Genomic DNA, 23,480 nt, shown 5'->3' with positions numbered 1-23,480 from the left:
AGCGTCTGACTTCGGCTCAGGTCATGATCTCACAGTCCGTGAGTTCGAGCCCCACGTCGGGCTCTGTGCTGACAGCTCAGAGCCCAGAGCCTGGAGCCTGTTTCAGATTCTGTGTCTCCATCTCTCTCTGAACCTCCCCCGTTCATGCTCTCTCTCTCTGTCTCAAAAATCAATAAAGGTTAAAAAAAAAAAAAATGAAAAAAAAAAAAGCTATGTGCATACATATAGGTGTGTATACCTTTAAAAAAAAAAAGTAAAAGGGTAAGTCACTTTCTTTCTCATATATTTTTATATTGAAATAAGTACTGAAACATCTATACCATTACAAACAGCATATCTTGCAGAGTTGTCTTTAAATTATCTCCCTAAAACCAGGTGCTAAAGTGTGTAGCAGTTTACCCAAGTATAAAGTAATCCTTGAAATTAAAAAAGTTTAGACTCAGGTATCTTGACCACATAAATCTTTAATGAGGTATAATTACATTAACAGTTGAGGTAACAACTTGCATAGGTAATTAAGTGAAAGATTTTAAACTTTAGCCATTTAATACTCAGGCTGTATTTTGGCATAAATGACTTGTCTGTTCAGTGATAAATTCTCATTGCACTTCATGATCAGCTGCCCCAGCAACTTGCTCTCTGAAATTTAAGGAAAATTTGCTAATAGAGGTCCTTTTCAAGCTTATACTTAATAGATGAACACTGGCAAAAAACAGCATTCTATAGGGTATTATCTTTCATGAAGATTTCAACCTACAAGCAAACCTAAAAAGAATAAATGATCTTCCAGGGGTTAACACTGAGCTAAGATGTGAAATAGCTGATCTATAGAGGTTAGTGGATGATAAATTAGCAGCAGTAGGAATTTAAAGAGATCTAGTAAGATTATTTGGGAAGAGCAAAGAGTATTTCATAACATATTTATAATAAAATGGAAGTTTAGATAGTTTTTTTTAAAAGGGCCAAGTATTTGAACATCTGAGGTTCCTAGTCTTCACATAATCGGAGCAAGAGTGAGTAATCCAAGCCTATTTAGAAAATGAGATTTAGAAAAATTATTTAGAAAAAAATGAGATGCTGAATATATTGCCCAGTTGCCAATTTTGAACAATTATCTTCTCTGTTTTAAGCAATTTTTTCTCTTAAAGAAGACTTATTTTTTTCCTTTAAAAATCTCAAGATATGATACAGTACAAAGCTTTTAAGAGATCTAATGTTAAACATAAAAAAAAACCTCACATCCAAGTTAAACTGTACTTGCTTACCATAATACACTGCTGAATTCAGATTTTTGATAAGACTGCTTTATTAGAATCTGGACAAACCTGTTTGCTGCCAAACAAATCATTGTAAGTCTGAGCCATCATTGTTTTCATGTCCACAGTACTGAAGTAATTTAAATATACTATTTATAAAGCTGTCATTTTCATTTGTATGAAGTTTGACTATGCCAAATAAAGAACAATTATTAAAACTTAATACATTTTTGAAAAAAATGAAGTTCCTTTAATCAAAGGAATGTTTGTTCTGAGTCCTGTAACACACAAAGCCTCAGGAGTATCAATTAGTGTGACTGATGAGTATTTAGGTAATACCTTGGTATTTCACAGTGAATGTAGTAGTTTAACTGCCGTCAAGGGGCAAAGGTAACTTCACTATGCAAATGGCCTGAAAGAAATTTTTTCTTTTTTGGTAATATCATTAGTGAAGACTATCTAATTTCCACCTAATAAGAATTTGTATAGAAAATACCTACAAAAGCTAAATAAAAAATGTATAAAATGATGCCACCTGAACTTCAGTAAAAGATTGCACAAATTCATGATCTGAGCCAATTAAGACATGAAAATATAAAAGAAGTAATGCCAGTATGAAGTAAACACTGAAAGTTTAAAACTCCCAAGTACTTGAGAAAAGTTTAGTTACCTGCTGTCATTGATATACATGTTTATGCTAGTTTTGTCTCTGTAAAAACCGTTTTGTTGTGGATACAAAATGTATAAACTGTGCACTGATTCCTAAGTAAAAAATTAAAACAATGAAGCTCAAAATCGTAAGCCCTTTTAAAAAGTATATATAAAATCACAAGAAGAAAGCCCCACTGTCTTTGGATCAGCTAAGGATTTCATTAGAAGAGGTATCAGCTTCTTCATTGGGATGTTGGCTACCAGACAGGAGTTCTGGAGGCAAGAGTTTAGAATGTCCATTCTCAGTAACTCGCTGGGTATAAAACAAGATATAAGCTTGGGCCTTGCATACTTCATCCATAGTGCACATGCTTAGCTTGGAATCATTGCAGTGTACCCAGAACCCTAGAGTGAAGCACAGAAATATACCTTAATGTTTATAAAGGAATTTTAGAAGTTTCTAGTATAAATTAAAATGGATTTAAAGGTATTAGTTTCAGTAAGAGTTAAAGTTTCTTTGAAGGGAAAATAATTAGCCAACTCCTTTCTTTTAAATAGTTTGGGCAGTATGTTACTCTGGATTTATCTACCTTTATTCTACAAGTAGTTTTAAGTTAAAGAATCTGATTAGTTCAACTGACACAATCTTTAATTCCAGGTATCATTTTACCAGTTAATGCTTTTGCTACTAGTCATACTGTAAAGCAAACAGTGTACAACTCGCTCTTGGTAGTTTATTGTTAAATTAATTGCCTTCGTGGATTATGTGGGCTTTCTGTCCACACGTCTTTTGAGTTTATTTTGTGTAGGGTGAAGGGAAATGGTATGAATGCGGAGGCTCAGTCGTCGTTCAATAGTAGGTAAGGAAGGGAAATAAAAAAACCCTAAGTCACTTGTTACCTATGAAGACTGTTCTTGAGGGTCCATGGAGGCAGTAAATTAAAGTGAGTTTTGTTAAAACCTAAACTCAGGGTTTATTCTAAGTATCTGTGATCCCAGTTTATTAGATGGTCTGTTCTCTAGCAAAATTAACTAGATGAAACCCGTAAACAGAGGACTTGCCCTTAGAAATATGCCTGTAATAAAAGATAGCACTAGGGTGCCTGGGTGGCTCAGTTGGTTAAGTGTCCGATTTCGGCTCAGGTCATGATCCCACAGTTCATGAGTTCAAGCTCTGTGCTGACAATTGGGAGCCTGGAGCCTGCTTTGGATTCTGTGTCTTTGTCTCTGCCCTCCCCCACTAGTGCTCTTTCTCTCTCTCTCTCTCTCATAAATAAACGTGAAAAAAACTATATAAAAAAAGATAGCACTGAATTAATGCAACCATTCTTACTATCTTATTGCTACAGCCTTTGAAAGTCAAAACTACTACAATCCTGCAGAAAATATCCATTTTCTGCACAAACTCTCAGTTTTTTTATGAACTATAGAAGTATTCTTGAAAGAAAACAAAAGGTCAAGTGGCTTCACTTAAGATGATTTAGTGGTCAATTTAGAAACTGTAAAGCCTAAACTCCAGCTTCCAAATTTGACCCAAGATAAAATACTTTTCCCCATCTACCCATCTATACCTCCTTCAGAATTATAGCAGTAGGCAGTGTAGTGTCCTGAGCCAAATCCTTTCCCATGGTGCATTACTACAGCAGATAAGTCATAGATAAAACATTCTGGTCTGAGGGATTTCAGGGATTCCCTGCAGCAATAAGGCTCCATGTTTAAGATTTCTTCAAAGCCAACATGAACACCAATTTTCTCTCGGTTATTACGTCCTGACCACCTGTGAACAAACCAGGGTAAAATTATTTAAAAAAAAAAAAAATCAATGGAATATAAACATGTGCCAGGTTCAGACAGTCATAATAATAGGTCTCAGTATAGAATACAAAGTATCATATGTAAAATAATGTAAATATAAAATCCCTTCAATGCTGAAGGTGGCTATAAATGGAAGAATTTAGGCTTATTAAACAGGTCTAGTCAGGTTTTAAAGTATTTGCCTTCTGTAGTTAGATGATAATATAGGAAGAAAATTAATATAAGAAGGAAATTACGGCCCTATGGCAGTTTCCCCCTTCTAATGGATTAAAGTACCAAAGGGTTTTTAAATTTTTATTTATTTATTTTTGAGATTGTATTTATTTTTCATTAAAAAAAAATCTTTTAAAGGTTTATTTATTTATTTTGAAAGAGACTTACAGAGTGTGAGTGGGGTAGGGGCAGAGAAGGGGAGAAACGAATTCTAAGCAGGCTCCGCACTGTCAGCACAGAGCCTGACATGGGGCTGGAACCCACAAACCCAGGATCATGACCTGAGCTGAAATCAAGAGTCGGATGCTCAACTGACTGAGCCACCCAGGCACCCCTAAAGATTTTAAATAATCTCTACACCCAACACAGGACTTGAGCTCACATCCCCAAGACCAAGAGTTGTAGGCTCCACCAACTGACCAGCCAGGTGCCCACCAAAAGGTTTTTAATTCTCTGTTGCCTTGTCACACCATAAGGGAGATACCCCAGAAGCTAGAGTTTGTACTTGGGAAACATACTCTGGATCCTTCTTGGCCAGATGTGGAGAAAAAAACAGAACAAAACCTCTAATTCCTCAGAACACTTCAGAGCTCTTCAAAAAAAAAAAAAAAAAAAAAAAGGAACTGTGACCCTTCCTTGTAAGTCAGCAAAATACTCATTAGGGATAGAACTCTAATAGTGCCTCTATACTGTCATTTTCCCAGCCTGTTGGTCATCCTTCTTGGTACTAGATCAAAACATGGCAAACAATGTTTTTATCATACACAGAGTATGAGCTGGTGCTACAAGGGAAAATAATGTAATACACGGTTGTTCTTAGAAGGGATTATAATGCAGCTTGGGTACTGTGGTGCAGGGACAAAAGACAGCCATTGATGAAAATATAATAGCATTAAAGTACTAAAACATGAAGTTATAATAGATAAAAATAAGTAGACAAAGGAGAAAGGAATATAGATAGGTTTTGTGAAGTCCAAATATGTGAAGATGCTATCAGTACAATATAAACTGGTATGGAACTAAAGGTGAGACTTGCAAATTAAATGGACTAAGACTCATATCCCAATCCTTCCCCATGAAATGTATGAAAAATCCTACATCCAGTGCACCTTTAGTCAGGATGGAAGACCAAGCACGTTAAAAAAAAAAAAGGGACTTGCTTAACGTAAGTTCCTATAATTCTTATCATTCACAAGTTTATATTTTATTTAACCATAAAATTCAAACCTTACATTATTTAATAATGCTCAATAAACACTTGTATGCCATCTAAATAGACAATTGATTCCTATTGATAAGTTTGGCACCCAGTTTTTTTCTGCTGATACAGTAAAATGTGGGTGCCTGGGTGGCTCAGTGGGTTAAGTGTCCAACTCTTGATTTCAGCTTAGATCATGATTTTTTAAAAAAAATTTTTAATGATTATTTATTTTTGAGAGAGACAGAGCACAAGTGGGGGAGGGGCAGAGACAGAGGGAGACACAGAATCGGAAGCAGGCTCCAGGCTCTGAGCTGTCAGCACAGAGCCCGACGTGGGGCTTGAACTCACAAACCATGAGATCATGACCTGAGCTGAAGTCGGACACTCAACTGACTGAGCCACCCAGGTGCCCCTCAGATCATGATCTTGAGGTTTGTGAGTTTGAGCCCTGTTTTGGGCTCTGCACTGACAGTGCGGAGCCTGCTTGGGATTCTCTCTCACTCTCTCTCTGTCCCACTCATGCTCTCTCTCAAAATAAATAAAACACACACACAAAAAAAGAAATACAGTAAAATGACAACAAGATAACACTATACCCTAAGTGCACAGTGGTTTACTTCAAAGAGAAGGGAGAGAATGGACTGGGAGACACACGTGGGGAGCTTTTACGGTACTAGAAAAGAGGCTCCTGTATGCCCCTCTGCAATCCCATTCTCCCCTTTATCTTTTATATATCCTATATATTTTATACACTGGCAAATCTTCATTCAAAGATGAAGAAAAAGGAGAAAGACAAAGTGGTAAAGGCAGCATAAACAAAATCTCTGAATCAGAAATAAATATGGCATGAAGGGTCAAAAATGTTTTGGGCAGAAGATGGAAAGGGAGTCAAACAGGTTTAACTCTAAGGAAAGCTTCAAATACCAGGTTAAAGCAGCAATTATGAAAAACAGGAAGTTCTTTAACAGTTTACAGTAGCCGATTCAGTACCAATTTATGTAACCAAAATTTGAGTCCTTTCAGTTTTTTCTTTACAGAATCTCATTTATGTTCTTACCTCTCCATGCTCCCTGGCCCTGGAATACAACATTAACCTCCTAATTAGTCCTCCAGTTTCCACTCCACTTGATTTTATGCACAATGGCAGGTCTTGCCTGACTCCACTAAACCTTTTGTTTATACCCTTCCCTGTTCCTTTCTCCATACCTTTGTTCATGTTGCTCCCTTAGGCTAAAGTGCTCCTCCTTCTGTACATGCCCCATTCGTTCACTTAGTAAATATTTTCGGCCAAATACTATGCACAGAATTTGGTTCTGGGCCTTGGGATACAGGAATGAAATAGACAACATTCCTGTCCTTACTGAGCTTCTGTTCCACTAGCAGAGGAAGAGAAATAAGTAAACTACTAATTGCAGGTGATGGGTTCTGTCATTTAAGCAGAAACAGGGTAGTATGATAATGAGGGTTGGGTGGTACTTTTTTTTTTTTTTTTTAGAAAAAAAAGAGAGAGCTTGAGTAAGGGTGAGGGGCAGAGGGAGAAAGAATCTTAAACGCTCAGCATGAGCCCGACACAGGGCTAGATCCCACAACCCAGGGATCATGACCTGAGCCAAACGCGAACCCTTAACTGAATGGGCCACCCAGGTTCCCTGAGTGGTGCTACTTTTAAGTAGGATGGTCAGGGAAGTCTGCTCTAAAGAGATGACATATAAACTGAGATCTGAATAATATAAAGACCCCTATGCCATAAGAGAGGCTTTGGGAACATCAGCTAACTCCCTCTTCTAAGTCTCTGATAAATCAATTTGTATGTAATTTGTGATACTTAGTATTTCTATTTCACCACTATTTCTGTGCATGCCTGATTATAATCTTGAGAAAAGGAACCTACTTTATAGTCCCCAAAGAATATAGAACAACATCTTGCATTAACCAGCACTCACATGTTATTTGCTGACTGTACCTTTAACAGCTTCAATAAGTAACTGAAATAACTGACTAGAGTTAACAGTGAATATCTCTGGGAAGTGGGACTGAGAGGAAAGAGGTACTTATTTTGGGCTTTTACTTTACCTTCTGTAAAGTTTGAATTAAAAAAATATATTATTGGGGCACCTGGGTGGCTCAGTTGGTTGAGTGTCTGACTTCAGCTCGGGTCATGGTCTAGCAGTTCGTGAGTTCGAGCCCCGCGTCGGGCTCTGTGCTAACAGAGCAGCCCGGAGCCTGCTTCAGATTCTGTATCTCTCTCTCTCTCTCTCTCTCTCTCTCTCTCTCTCTCTCCCTCCCCCTCCCCTGCTTATGCTCTGCCTCTGTCTCAAAAATAAGTAAATAAATGTTAAAATAAATAAATATTTTAATTATTAAAAAAACTTTACATTTTTTAATGTTTATTTATTTTTGAAGGAGAGAGAGACAGAGTGTGATGTGGGGAGGGGCAGAGTGAGAGGGAGAAAGCAGGCTCCAGACTCTGAGCTGTCAGCACACAGCCCGATGTGGGGCTTGAACTCACAAACCGTGAGATCATGACCTGAGCCGACGTCAGACCCTTAACCAACTGAGCCACCCAGGCGCCCCAATTATTAAAAAAACTTTAAACAAGCAAAACCCAATATGTATGAAAAACATGGTCTCAGTAGTTTTCAAGTCCTAGCACATAAAGTCATTTGAGATTAGAATAAGCTTTAAGGTTATTAAGAAAGGTTAATAAGAAAGCTTTAAGGTTAACATGGTTATTACAAAGTATGAAACCATATGCTTTGCTTAACCAACAGTTTTGCAAACTAATTCACCTGACTAAACATATTTCTGAACACTAGAATTTTTTTTTGTTTTTGTTAACTGCTCTTAGTTGAACTTATTTTTCTGAGAATGAAGCAATTGAGCCAAATCCTCTAAGTTATAAAGACTTTTATACCCTCACTGAGCATATTTTAAACTCTATAAGCAGAAACTTACATGAAGAATAAGATTACTGAGCAGACCAAAATGGGAGGGGTCGACTCATTAGCAATGTATTCTACAAGGGAAGCAAATCAGAAGTTTAGTTATTAAATGTAGTGTTTACTGGTCAAGGCTAGAGATAATGACAGGATTTTTTTTGTCTTTAAAAAAAAGCAGAAGTAGGGGTGCCTGGGTGGCTCAGTCAGTCAAGCATCTGACTCTCAATCTTGGCTCAAGTTATGATCTCATGGTTCCTGATATCTAGCCCCACCTGGAGCTCTGCTTGGGATTCTCTCTCTTCCTCTCTCTCTGCCCCATGCACACACACTCTCAAATAAGTAAACATTTAAAAAGTAAGTAAAGGGGCGCCTGGGTGGCGCAGTCGGTTAAGCGTCCGACTTCAGCCAGGTCACGATCTCGCGCTCCGTGAGTTCGAGCCCCGCATCAGGCTCTGGGCTGATGGCTCAGAGCCTGGAGCCTGTTTCCGATTCTGTGTCTCCCTCTCTCTCTGCCCCTCCCCCGTTCATGCTCTGTCTCTCTCTGTCCCAAAAATAAATAAAACGTTGGAAAAAAAAAATTAAAAAAAAAAAAAAAAGTAAGTAAATAAATAAGTGAATGCAGAAGTAGGTAGATGTTATTAAGTCATCTGCTAGCCCAGTATATACTACTAAAATTTGATTCATTATGTGTGTTAAGTTTTAAAGCATGATAAGCACAAGGAATGATTAAATTAGAAGTGTAAAGTTGGAGGGGAGCCTGGCTGGCTCAGTTGGTATATCATGTGACTCTTGATCTTGGTGGTGTTAAGTTCAAACCCCACGTTGAATGTAGAGATTACTTAAAAATAAAAAATCTTTAAAACAAACAAACAAATGAAGCATGTAGTTATAATACCACTACTACTAACCTGAATCGTTTGAGATGTAGTCTGAGAACCTGAGGTAGGTGACAAACCATAAGCTGTTTTCGTGCTTCTGTGAGTACAACTGATTTTGAGGAAAACCTTCTACGTTTTGCTGTGATATCAAAGACAGAATGAGAATCAAATTTAAAGATACAAAGAAATGCTGAGTAAATACTTTAGACATGTATTATTAAACATCTTCTCTGTCACAGGCATTGTACTGCATTAGAGATAAGGACATACTTGCTCTAAAAAAAACTTGTAAGTACAAACATGCATACACACAACTTAAGAGCTAGTCAAGGTAGATATGTACACAATTCAGTACATGATTTTTTTTTAATGTTTTTATTTATTTTTGAGACAGAGAGAGACAGAACATGAGCGGGGAAGGGACAGAGAGAGAGGAAGACACAGAATCTGAAGCAGGCTCCAGGCTCTGAGCTGTCAGCACAGAGCCCGACGCGGGGCTCGAACTCACAGACCATGAGATCATGACCTGAGCTGAAGTCGGACGCCCAACCAACTGAGCCACCCAGGCGCCCCAATTCAGTACATGATTTAATATAATCCTGCAAATAAGGCAACAGAATGATATAGTGCTACAATATTTAAAAATGGATTTGGCTATGCCAATTAATAAGAAAACTTTCCCTAAACATACTTTAATATACACTTCCCAAATTCTTCATTTAAACAATTATCATGGTCAGTTCATTTACTGAATTTAATCAGAATCCCAGTGGGGACAGGTTCATAATTGCTCAGAACACCCTTCCCCACTTCCTGACACAGCAGTCCTTTACCAGCTCTGTGTCTGAGGACTCCCTCGGTGTCTTGCTTTTGCTATTTTAGTACAAATCTTAAAACAGGTAGCATTTTAGATTCTTTCTGTTGTCAGAGGTTCACCTATGAATTGTACCCTGCAGCTTCAGGCTGGGCCATTATCTACAAGTTTGCTCTGGACGCCTAGGAGCTGTCCTTCAACTTATACAGCAGCTCTGACTCCAGTCACAGCAGTAGCTGCTTCTCCTGTAGGGGGTGGAACCAGTCCCCTATGAGGCTATCCTCTAAGCCATCTCCACTTGCCACCAGAAGACTTTCCTCCAAGTCTCTGCTCCTGACATCCAGGAATCCAGCGCTGCTGAATGTCCTAGACCTACATTTGGATTGTCTCCCTGAATATATGGCCCATGTATAGCTAGATAAGTGATGTCAACTCCCTGACTTATAATTTTAAACACTTGCCTGTATGTATTAAATTAGAGTAGCTCTTTTAGGCCCAACACACACACACAAACATATTATAAAATCATATTCTGTATTCATTCATAGTATCTTTCTATTCCCAGATTTGGTGATGAAAGCATCTAGGACCATTCACATTTATGTCCAAGAAAAAAAAATACTTCACCATTTGAATTTGATAAGGTTTATTTTGTTCTAACCTCATAAATCTTAGGGTTATATATTTATAACAGAGTTCATATTAGACAGCACTCAGAAAATGTCAGCATAAGCCATTCTAAGAAAACCATCAATTGATGTGACATTTCTTCAATGCTGGAACATCCAATATTTCTTTTATATTACTTTAGAAGTTTAGTATCTAAAACCCTAGAGTCATTTTTTCCAGACATGGAAATTAGAAAGAATACTTGAAAATATATGGTATAAACACGAAGATGCCACATGTACATTGATAGAAAAGATAGACACCTGCTAAAGACACAACAGATCTGTCATGGTTTTATATACAATTTCCCTGGAGGATGATGCTTCTCTTTAACTGCAATGGCTGTTTCATCCCCCAGTGCTGGGTTCCTGTGCTCACCTCTATGACAGAGTTTCTCATAATAGATCTTAATTGTCTGTTTCTTCCATTAGGAATGTAAGTACCTTAAAAAGTATTTTATTTCTATCCATAGCAATTAGAACAATGACTAATATAGAAGAGACAGTAGATGGTTTTTGACTAAATCTTTGTTTTCATGAAACCAATTTCCATACAGCAGTCCGCCTATATATTATGTCCTATTATCTAGCTATGCATACACACACTTATACGCATATATTATCTATAGATCAGTGTTTTGATATGTAGCTAAAAGACTCAGCAAACATTACATTCAGTACTAAATAATATGCCTTCTTTGACTATTCCCCGTTGCTACTTTATTCTGTCTCACATATTAAGTTTAAATTTCTTATTTTATGAATTCTTTCTCTCCACAATTGACTATAGGATAAATTCTTTTAATGTCATCAGAAGGCAAAACAAACACATAGTTCACAAATGCCAATTATAAAGTAGAAACATCTATCCCAATTTCTTTTGATGAACTACCAAACTTTATTTCCAGAACTACTACTTGAGGAATTTTTTACGCTTCCTCTCATTTGTGTTTCTCTTTGCTAATCTTAGAAAAGCAAAGAGAATATATAGTCTCTACTTACAGTTACACTGGTCACATACGTAGATTTTTCCTTCTAAAGCTTCAGTTTCTGTGAATTTGGCCAACATTTCAGTAACCAGACATGGCTGGGAAGTAACATCTTTTCCACTGCATTGGTATCTTTCTGGAAATTCCAATGACAAGTCCCAGAAAGGTTCTATGGTATTTGATTTGTTGTCACATGCAACACATGTAACCTGAAAATAAAAATATTAGTTCCTCAGATTACAATCCTTCTGTCAAAACACTTACTCCTTTCACTATAGAGGTCAGTAAATTAGTTTTTCTTATGAAAATGCACCATCAGAATTCTGAATAATTTGCTTTGTATTATTTTCAGGGATTTTTTTTTATTATTATAATTTTTCCTTTCAATGACTGTCATTAAACCCATTATGTACTGGTGGGCTTTAACCAGTAGGCATTTAAAAAACTCCAAGGCCATTAGTCAAATCTGAATGTAGGTTTAAAAAAAAAAAAAAAGACAACTGTGGACTCATTTAATTTGGTATATGTGTGTGTATGTGAGAGAGAGATTTATATGCATTTAATTTAATATGTTTAGATTATTAGACTTGTTCTTTGTCCTTTTTCCTTCCTCATCTTTCACTAATTTTCTCTCCAAATCCCTATAACCTCTTAACCATGATACAAATAAAATACTATTTGTATATTTTTATATATAGTATATTAGTACGTGTAGATTTTGAAGCCCTACCAACTGATAATTTCAAAAGCCAATACATTTAATGTAAATGGTGTCATCACACTCTCACTTAAAACAAACATCACTACATCAAAATCTTCACCAAATATAGGAACTACAAAGAATACGGGGCAGTTCTAACAACTGACATAGGCAATAGAGCAACTGGAAAGGGAAAGACTTATACCTTCAGTGAAACACTCAGCAGGACTTAATGTTGAAGACAGACTACAAATCTAATAATCCCCACATGATAGATTACTAAACTCTTTCATAAAGTTACATTCCTGGAACAGGCAACAAAATAAAGAAGCCAGGTCTAATGTAGATTTTAGATTTAACAAATTGACACAAAGAAAAGAACACTCTTGGTGTTTGTCTGGGGACTCATTTGGGCCAGGTTTTAACCTTTTGAGAACAGTTTATTAAAGGAACCAAGCATCTGAATCTCCTGAGATAACCATATTCCTAAGAGTTTATTACATGTCTAAAGGAAGAGAGCAAAAAGCTGGCATAAAAATTTTTATTAATTTCAAGTCATCCATAAAAGAAAAATAAACACACAGGCACTCTTGCACTATTCAAAATATAAAATATAAAATTCTGGAAAGAAATTTGTACTCAAGTATTGAAAGACCTACCTTTTGACAAAGTAATGCTACTTCTAGGGTTCTGTCTTAAGGAAATCATTAGAAAAAATGTCTTATAACTTTATAATAACAGAAAAACTGCAACTATTTTACAAGTCAACAATATGGGAATGGGTAAATAAATTATGGTATATACATATAATGGACATCGACATGCTGTAAAAAACAAAAAAAGGATAAAACATTTTAAAGACTGAAAAATCTTTTTTTTTTTTAAATTTTCTTTTTTTGAACGTTTATTTATTTTTGGGACAGAGAGAGACAGAGCATGAACGGGGGAGGGGCAGAGAGAGAGGGAGACACAGAATCAGAAACAGGCTCCAGGCTCTGAGCCATCAGCCCAGAGCCTGACGCGGGGCTCGAACTCACGGACCGCGAGATCATGCCCTGGCTGAAGCCGGACGCTTAACCGACTGCGCCACCCAGGCGCCCCAAGACTGAAAAATCTTTACATCATAATGAAAAACTACAGGCACCTGGGTGGCTCAGTTAGCCATCTACCTCCTGATTTTTGTTCAGGTCATGATTTCACGATTGTGAATGTTGAGCTCCAGTCAGGCTCTGTGCTGAACATGAAGTCTGCTTAAGATTCCCTCTCTCTCCCTCTCTCTCTCTCAACAACAACAACAACAACAACAACAACAACAAAAATGAAGAAAGGAGATAAATTCATCATGACCACACAAGTTGGGGAAAATATGTATAAATGTGCAGAAGAAAAAAAACTAGAAGGAAATATACCAAACTATTAATAGTTTTTATATGTGGATTGTGGGGTTATGGGATAAGGGGATGGTTTTTCTTTTACTGCATAGATTTATTGTGTCATATAGGTCCTTGGGGACTATATATTACCTCTATTTATAATAGTGCATTAAAAAAATTTTTTTTTAATTTTTAGGTAAGTTCTAGGCCCAACATGGGGCTTGAACTCACAACCCCAAGGATCCAGAGTTGCATATCCTACCGACTGAGCCAGTCAGACACTCCTATAATAGTGCATTTTATTATTTTTTCCTCTCTCTTTTTTTTAAGTTTATTTATTTATTTTGAGAGAGAGTGTGTGTGCAGATGGGGGAAAGGCTGACAGAGGGAATCCCAACCAGGCTCTGCTCTGTCAGTGTGGAGCCCAATGTGGAGCTTGAACCCATGAATCATGAGATCATGACCTGAGCTGAAGTTGGATGCTTAATCAACCAAGCCACCCAGGCACCCTTAATAGTGCATTTTAAGCTTTTGCATAAAAATGGCAGAAAAATAAAATTGCATGCAACACAAGAAACAACTCTAATTTGCTATTTGGCACAATGTAGAATCTTTACATTTCTGAAACATTAAGTGGAATAAAGATCACAGATACACCCAAGGAATAATTACATTTGAAATACTTAAACTACAGGCATGCATGGCTGGCTCAGTTGGTAGAGCATGTGACTCTTAATCTTGGGATCATGAATTCAAGCCCCACGTTGGGCACAGAACTTCAAAGAAATTTTTTTAATGTTTATTTTGAGAGAGAGAGAGAGTGTATGCACAAGCAGGGGAGGGGCGGAGAGGGAGAGAGAACCCCAAGCAGGCTCCATGCTGTCAGTGCAGAGCCTGACACGTGGCTCCATCCAATGACGCTGGGATCATGACCTGGGCCAAAATCAAGTCAGACGCTCAACTGACTGAGCCACCCAGGTGCCCCAAGCTTCAAAAAAAAAATTTTTTTTTTAATATTTAAGCTACATTCTAGCAAAGTATGCTAATGTTATAAAAACAAAAGGTGGTATCATTACTGTGAAAGTTGAAATGAGGAACAGAGGCAGGTGTGCAAGAGGAAGGAAATGACCTAACAGCCAATTGCCTAAAACAAAAAAAATTTTAAGATCTATGCTATGGAAAAGTAGAGAACCTTATGTCTAGTAATAGTTTACCAACAAGTCATTAGAGTTATTAATTGGATTAAAGATCCTGGTTTTGTGATTCCTTTTCACACCAAGGGAAACTTTTACAACAGTAATTAAAATAAAGGAAAATCATTTAGGATTATTTTCAATGAAATCACACTTACTTAAAATTTCCCTACCTACTTATTAAAGCTTTCAGACCTTGCCCTCGTGGATTTTATAGAAAGTCTTCCAGGGCTACCTCTTGGTTCCTAAAATTATTCAAGTGTGTACCAAATCCATTCCCAGTACCGCAGCATCTTCAAATCTGTTCCTTCCCTAAGGCATTAAACCCTCTCTTCTCAATCTCTCAGAAAATGAATTTAATATTATCAACCTAAGAAGCTTTGTTTCCTGATTCCCTCTTCCCACAAAAAAAGCTTTTTAAAAAATGTTTATTATTTTTGAAAGAGAAAGAGTGTGCGTGTGCATGCGCAAAAGAGTGGGCGAGGAGCAGAGAGAGAGGGGGAGACAGAGAATCCCAAGCAGGTTCCACACTGTCAGTGCAGAGCCCTGCACAGGGCTCGGACTCAGGAACTGTGTGATCATGACCTGAGAGCTGAAATCAAGAGTCGGATGCTTAACCAAGTGAGCCAGCCAGATGCCCCAAAAGCTTTGATACCATAGATGAAAAACTACTTCCAGTGATTCATGAAGGAAACACATAAATGAGTGAAACACTGTAAATGAATAAGCTGACTTCTTGACACATATTTGTAAAAGCAATCTATTTTGACCTGAAAACAGTCCTCTCTAACACACTAGATAAACAGAGAATACACATTTTTTAGGCTTCGTTTTATGAATTCCCCAAGATGAAAGTAAGATTAAAAACAAATCCATACCTGACTAAGTAGTTGTCCATGAAAAATATTATTCACAACATTCAGAACCTGTTTGATAAGTTTCCTTTGAGAAGTGGGGATAAGAGCTGGTAACCTAGTACCAGTTGTCTCTAGTTCATGTTGTATTTTATCCAAAAGTTCACAGAGAAATTCCTGAGCATCCTGTTGGGCATAACCACGAAAAGCTGGAATTAGTCTCCACACGGAGTGTAGCATAGCAAATGGTGAGACTAAGGCCCACTTTCCAGACCACATGACTTGGAACAAAGTATGCAATTCATGACAGAGAGAAATGTATTGTGAACTTGGTTCCTTTGGCTGAATAAGTTCCATCTTTCTACTCTTTGATGCTCCACCACTTAGTCCTAATGATAAACTTGGATGTCTGGAGGGAACACAGCCTGTATCTTTTTCTTGGCATTCATTCATTTGATATACTGTATCTGTGACTGGTAGATGCTTATAAGGTGATCTTGTCTTATCACTAGCTGTCACTGCCAGCCATCGGTTCAGATCAAGTTTTAAAAAACATTGCCGAAAAATAAGTAAATGACTCAACACTTGAAGAACAGAATTCATATAGCAAGTATTTCCCAAATTTCTCAATCCAGTTACACCAGGTGTTACTATTGGCCTTTGTTTACCTGAGGAGTCATTGGCTTTTTTTAATTTCACATCTTCTGAGGTAGGTACTACTTTATCTTTTGCTGGTGATGCTGGGGTTTGCAGTGGTACTTGAACAGGAACTATTTCTACTGTGGTAGACTGAGCTAGACCTTGCAAACGTAAACTCTTTCTTGGATGTATACTTTCCAATTCTGTTTTAACTTGATACTCTAATTCTTGTCGTCTTTTCTTCACTTCTCTTTTTGCTATTTTTTCCTGAAATTGTTCCTCTTGTCTTTTTCTTCCAATGGGTGATTGTTCAAACCAAGTTCGAAAGATTTTACCCATTAATATTCTTCTTCTATGCCAAAGAGCAGTATACATTTGATCTTCATTTTGAAGCAGAGATTGGGTGCTATCGTGTAAGTAATAAGTATCATCACTTGTACCCACAGACTGCAAAACCCTTCCACTACGAGTCGTGCACTGATAATTTTGACTTTTGATTGCACTTAAGGTACTTCGTAGTAACTTCAGGTCTCCAGTAGCATTATCATTAAGAACATAATCATCACAAAGGTAACAAAAAACATACATCTCATTCACCTCCAAGGCAACAGGATGACTGCTATCTTGAAAGTGCCTGACTGCATGTTCTTCAATATATCTTCCACAGGCAACATGAGAACAGCTAAGGCAAGCCCAAATCGACTCAGTTGTATTGCAGTCCACACAATGCCATTTCTGAGGGTTGAGGATGGAATGGTCTTGAGCAAGCCGCAACTGCCCAATGTGTTTGCACTTATCCATTGTTAACATTTATTCAGTCTAGCTGAGAAACACATAATCCAAACAAGTCTCTGTTCACGATACTTGAAACATCTGAAAACTAAGCAGAACAATATCAATTTTTAATAAAAGCCAATATTTTTCTTTTTTATAAGGTATTTTTCCAAGAAAAATTTTTATAAATTTGCTTCCTTTGCTCCCAATTTGTGGGCTGCCTGTCATAACACCATAGGCAGTTCTTACTTTTCTTTTGTTTCGAAGCTCTCTAATCTCTCATCTTAAAATACACTTAACTTTCTCCAACAGGTTCCCTTTAAAAACTGTTTTTAATTTTCTGCCACCATCTACTGGTAGAAAGGGGGTAGTGCCCTCTTTTCAATGAACTAGAATAAGATCCATCCTTTCACCCAATAGTTGAGGGCAGTTTAAAGAACTACATTCCTTTTCTTAAAAATTAGGGTCGGCAAGACTCAAATATATCTCAGTAATGTCTACATTCTGAGACCCCTATCCAAATTGTTACTAAAGCATAATCATAGTTAACAGCATGCGTTCTGAAACAAACACTTAGAGATATGAATTCTACCTCTGCAACACACTGTTATATGTCTGATTTGAGCAAATATTTTAACTTCTCTAAATTTCTGTAAAACAGGGAAAAGTCATACCAACTTCAATGAAAAACTGAAAAAATATGAAATATTTAACACACAGTAAACCCCCAATAAATGGTAGCTATAATGGTAGCTACAGTGAAAAAATATGTATTTTAAGTAGGCTCTATGCCCAGTTGTAGAGCCCAACATGGGGCTTGAACTCTGAGATCGAGACCTGAGCTGAGATTAAATCAGATGTTTAACTGACTGAGCCACCCAGGTGCCCCTAAGATGAACAAATCTTAACATTCTATTATATTCTATTTATTCAAATAAATCACATCAATATTTACTTAATTACCATTTTAAATTTAGCTTTCCACTAGTAAATCAATAATGACCTTTAATTCATGGCTCTGTAACATACTTTGAATTTGACAGACTTGACAGTTTACCTTAGGGAGGGAGAAAGAGACATGCTTTTGTGTTTGAATAGCCTCTTAGGAATGTACAAGGATACATAAGCAAAGAGAAAAAGAAAAATATGAAGTGGATGGCAATATAATAAATGTTTACATTCTGGTGGGCCTATGGACTATCTGAAATTATAAGCTTATTACAAAAACAAAAACAAAACCCCATCCCAACATAATAAAACAAAACAAACAAAACCTATGTGGTTTTGACCCAGAAACACGTTCCTTTATGAGTTAAGAGTCAGGAAAACTTCTGCTACAGGATCTAAAAATAGAGGCATTTGGCTTAGTTGCTTTAGTGTGCAACTCTTTCTTGATCTCAGGATTGTGAGTTTGGACCCCACATTGGGTATAGAGATTACTTAAAAGTAAAATCTTAAAAATAGATAAATAAAAATAAAGATAGTAGGGGTGCCTGCGTGGCTCAGTTGGTTGAGCCACTCTTGATTTCAGCTGAATGATCCCAGGGTCATGGGATGGCCTGAGTCAGGCTCCAGGCGTAAGCAGTGGAGTTCTGAGTTCCAGAACTCAGAACATTTTATGTAGTATGATCAATACTTTCAAACTTTTAGGGCAGCTGATAAAAGGACACTATCCAAAATCTATAAATAACTTATCAAACAACCTCCCTCAAAAACAAACAATCCAGTTAAGAAATGGGCAGAAGACATGAATTGATTTTTCCAAAGAAAACATCCGGATGACTGTCACATGAAAAGATGCTCAATATCACTCACCATCAAGGAAATACAAATCAAAACCACGATGAGATACCACCTCTCACCTGTCAGGATGGCTAAAATTAACAACACAGGAAACAACACGTGTTGGTGAAAATGTGGAGAAAGGGGAGCTTTCTCGCCCTGTTGGCAGGAATGCAAATTGGTTCAGCCACTCTGGAAAACAGTATGGAGGTTCTTCAAAAAGTTAAAAATAGAACTACCCTATGATCCAGCAATTGCATTACTAGGTATTTACCTAGTAAATACAAAGGATACAAAAATAGTGGTTCAAAGAGGTATGTGCACTCCAATGTTAATAGCAGCATTATCAACAATAGCCAAATTGTGGAAAGAGCCCAAATGTCCAACAACTGATGAATGAATAATGAAGATGTGGGGTATAGGTAACAATGGAATATTACTGAGCCATCAAAAAGAATGAGATCTTGGGGCACCTGGGTGGCTCAGCTGGTTAAGAATCCAACTCTTTTTTTTTTTTTTTAATGTTTATTTATTTATTTTGAGAGAGACAGACAGAGACAGAGAACACAGCAGGGCAGGGGCAGAGAGAGAGGGGGAGAGAGAATCCCAAACAGGATCCCTTGGAGCCTGACTCAGGGCTCAATCTCATGAGTAAGATAATGACCTGAGCTGAATTCAAGAGTCAGATGCTTAACTGACTGAGCCACCCAAGCACCCCAAATGTCCAACTCTTGATTTTGGCTCAGGTCATGATCTCACCGTCTCATGTGAGATGGAGCCCTGAGTTGGGCTCTGAGCTGAGCGTGGAGCCTGCTTAAGATACTCTCTACCTCATCCCCATTTGTGCATGTGTGCGTGTGCTCTCTCTCTCTCTCTCTCTCTCTCTCTCTCTCTCTCTTAAAAAAAAAAGAATGAAATCTTGGAATTTCCAATAGCATGGATATAGCTAGACTGTATTATGCTCAGTGAAAGAAGTCAGTCAGTGAAAGACAAATACCATAGGATTTCACTTGTATGTGGAATTTAATAAACAAAACAGATGAATATAGGAGAAGGGGGAAAAAAAAGAGAGGGAAGCAGATGGTAAGAGATTCTTTAAATTACAGACAACAAACTGAGGGTTGCTGAAGGGGACATGGGTGGGTAATGGGCTAAATGGGTGATGGAGATTAAGGAGGGCACTTGTGTTGAGCACTGGGTGTTATACGTAAGTGATGAATCACTAAATCCTACTCCTGAAAACAATATTACACTATGTTAACTAGGATTTAAATATAAATTTGAAAAGATGAATAAAAAATACATTTTTTTAGGACAGCAATATGAATTTCAATGGTACTTAGGTACCACCTCCAGGCATCTAAGAAAGCTGCAAAGGTGAAGTTGATTTTTGGTTCCTTCTCACCAATTTTTTTTTTTTTTTTTTTTTTTTTTTTTTTTTTTAGTAAAATCTCCTAGCAATCAGAGAGCCTCTCCCCCTTCATTTCTTAACTTTCAAATGTAGGGTGTATCGTGAATATGGACTTAAGGCTGACCAGTCCCAACACTCACATGTGTACACATTTCAGGCACACATTTTTTCTTAAAATTTTTGAAGTTTATTTATTTATAAATAAGTAAACAAGCACAAGTGGGATAGGGGCAGAGAGAGAGGGAGAATCCGAAGCAGGCTCCACACTGTCAGTGCAGAGCCTGATGCAGGGCTCGAACTCATAAATTGTGAGACCATGACCTAAGCCAAAATCAAGAGTTGGACACTTAACCGTCTGAACCACCCAGACACCCCTTCAGGCTCATATTTCAAGTTTATTTCTCTTCCTTCAAAATTTCCTGAGGTCCAGAATCTGTTCAAATACAGTATTTTATTAGAACTCCTAGCATTCAACAGTAGTTGCTAATGGCAAAATTAAGACATCAAAGATTAATATGCTCCATTATCCTAAATCCTTCCACGTACTGAAGCTAAATATCTCATCCTTGACTCCTTTTTCTCTCTCCCTACACCAATCCTTCAGGAAAAAATGGTTGGCTCTATCTTAAAAATATATCGAGAACCCGACAATTTATTACCTCTACTGCTCTCACCCTGGTCCAAGTCACAATCAAGTCTCACCTGGATTACTGCAATAAGGCTCCTAAATGGTCTCCCAGCTTTGATCCTTGTTGCCAGCAAAAGTTTACACAGCAACAGCATGCTCTTCCTATAAACCTAGACCACCAGGGCCCAGACCTGACACTTAAGGGGGTCCCTGCCCTAACCCTCTCCCATTATGTGGAGTCCACAGAGTCAGGGGGAGGTGGTCACCTGGAGCCTGCACACATCCCAACTTCCCTTTTAGATCCATTCATGGGTACCTAAGACCCAGAAAATTCCCTGCGCTAATCATCCCCAAGCCTGCTTCCAGGAACTATGGGCAATAAGTCACTGAAAAACTGTAGAGAAGAATGACATGATCAGATATATAGGTCACAGATGGATCTGAAATGCAGACCCAGAGGAAGGATGAATGATTAAAAGAGATTATTACTCCAGATATAAGGAAATTAAAGCTGCAGAAGTGTTGAAGGAAAGATGGGAGCAGAGGTAGAGTAGCGTCAAACTTTGGCTTAAAGAACTGGTTCAATATGGAGATTAAGAGAAAAATCTAGGGTTCTCTTCTATCTACTTTAATGTGTTTTTTGTTGTTGTTGTTGTTGTTGTTGTTGTTGTTTTTTAAGAGAGAGAGAGCACATGTGAGCTGGGGAGGGAAGCAGAGGGGGAGAGAGAGAAACTTAAGCAGGTTCCACACTCAGTGCAGGGGTCAATTCTGAGCCCAAAATCAAGAATCGAATGCTCATCCAACTGAGCCACCCAGGCCCCCTCTACTTTTGTTTTAAAAAGATTATATAAAAAATAAAATAAAAAGGATCATATAAAGAATACAGAGACAATTTAAACATTCCTTTCTGGCAAGTCAGACAATAATGATTAGTTCAACTTCTTGAGATGACGATGGAAATGCTGCTTATTTACACTCAAGGGAAATTATTTCATTCTAAAATTTTAGAGGTGGTATGAATTACACCTTGCATAACATTCAGAAAAGAAGACTCAAAAGAAAAGAAACTTCTAGAAAGAATGTATAATATAGTTTATTTTGGGGTTATCCATATTTTCAAATATCTAAATAAGCATGTTACTTATACAATAAATTTTAAATATGCATACTAGTATATAATTTAGCACATATGTAGCTAAATTATACACGAGCCTCTTTAATCTCTTCTCTGTTCTGCAAATACATTCCTAATTGTTACTAAAAAATCTATTTACATGATGATGGCAAGGTTCTCACGGCCCTTCAACAGGAAGTGGCCTAAAATTGAACATTGTGATTCCATTCAATGAAAAACCCTGAAAAAAGAGAAATGCTGATCAGATGCCATCTCTCTGAGAGGCAATATAGCAGTGGAGAGGTATCACAACAAAATGGCTAGAAAGGACACTCTAGAATACAAATGACTGAGTTTAACACTTAGCTATATTTACCAAGTGACCTAGACAAATTATTTATGCTCTACTTACCTCAGTTTTCTTATCTTTAAGAAACGGTGGTAAGAACACCAATAAGGTTGTTGAGGGAATCGGAGAAATTTATATCCATAAAGCACTTAGAATAAACCCTGGCACTTAATTATGTGGCTCTCAGTATCTTAGTTGACAATACTACTATGACTACTGCCACTGCTACTGCTATTATATAGGCTAATTTTCTTCTAGTTTTATCACTTTTAGCCAGGGATTCATTCTTCTCAGCCAAATGTATACTGAGCCCAACTAAGGTGCTAACTGAAAATGAAGGTATTAGCTGAGAACTAAGGTCTAACCTCTCCCAGGAGTATTTACTTTTTAAAAGGGGAGCTCTCAAAAATAAAATCTTTTTTAAAAAATCTGAAGAAGTGAAACCAGGGGCACCTGGCTGCCTCAGTTGATAGAACCAGAGACTCTTGCTTGATCTCAGGGTTGTGAGTTCAAGCCCTACACTGGGTGTGGAGATTACTTAAAAATAAAATCTTTTATAATGTTTTTTGATGTTTATTTATTTTTGAAGGAGAGAGAGACAGAGCGTGAGGGGAGAGGGGCAGAGAGAGAGGGAGACACAGAATCCGAAGCAGGCTCCAGCCTCTGAGCTGTCAGAACAGAGCTCGACGCAACTCGAACCAGTAAACCATGAGATCATGACCTCAGCCGAAGTCAGAGGCTTAACCGACTGAGCCACCCAGGCGCCCCAAAAATAAATCTTAAAAACCAAAACAAAAAAACCCACCAAGAAGTGAAACCAGAATGGTTGAATGACCAATATGATTAATATTTTAGAGCAGGGGGTCCACTTACCCGGTCAAGTTATGAAAGAAACCAGGAGGGCAGATGACCAAAAGAGGGGCAGGGAGGTAAGCAGGAACTAGAAAGCCAGGTTGCTGCCACCTGAGGCTTCCAGTTTGCTCTGCTGCCTGGTGTCAAAGCTCAGAGACACTTAAAAAGGTATCCCCAAAGGGGTCTCATCACACAAGATCTAAAAGCTTGGAGGAAAATTAAGGGGTATGGGAGTATTTCCTTGACACTTCCTATTTTCCTCTATTGGGTTCAGAGCACTTTTCATTTGCTAATCCACTGCGGAGAAGCTATGTATTAAACTCTGTTTAGCTTCAGCAGGTTGGTTATGTAATTTTTATCAGTATATTCACTTTATTTTTTTTTTTT

At 37.6% G+C, this 23,480-nt stretch overlaps 1 protein-coding gene across 3 annotated transcripts in view; it reads right to left on the bottom strand.

Moving 5' to 3' along the window:
- Positions 1–446: 446 nt before the first annotated feature.
- Positions 447–23,480, bottom strand: part of USP44 (ubiquitin specific peptidase 44) — a 54,714-nt gene continuing 31,680 nt past the window's right edge. For all 3 annotated transcript variants that reach the window (XM_040491173.1, XM_040491175.1, XM_040491174.1), the window contains 5 exons: positions 15,569–17,063; positions 11,438–11,633; positions 8,984–9,092; positions 3,479–3,684; positions 447–2,312 (listed from right to left, as the gene is read on the bottom strand). In XM_040491173.1, the coding sequence (XP_040347107.1) occupies positions 2,113–2,312; positions 3,479–3,684; positions 8,984–9,092; positions 11,438–11,633; positions 15,569–16,993 (2,136 nt within the window). In that variant the 5' untranslated portion in view covers positions 16,994–17,063 and the 3' untranslated portion in view covers positions 447–2,112. The remainder of the gene's footprint in view (positions 2,313–3,478; positions 3,685–8,983; positions 9,093–11,437; positions 11,634–15,568; positions 17,064–23,480) is intronic.

This window comes from Herpailurus yagouaroundi, unplaced genomic scaffold (genome assembly GCF_014898765.1).
Source record: "Herpailurus yagouaroundi ecotype Mexico unplaced genomic scaffold, PumYag 182, whole genome shotgun sequence".
Classification (NCBI taxonomy): domain Eukaryota; kingdom Metazoa; phylum Chordata; class Mammalia; order Carnivora; family Felidae; genus Herpailurus; species Herpailurus yagouaroundi.
Note: the sequence above shows the minus strand (reverse complement) of the source record. Positions and strands in the feature narration are given on the sequence as shown.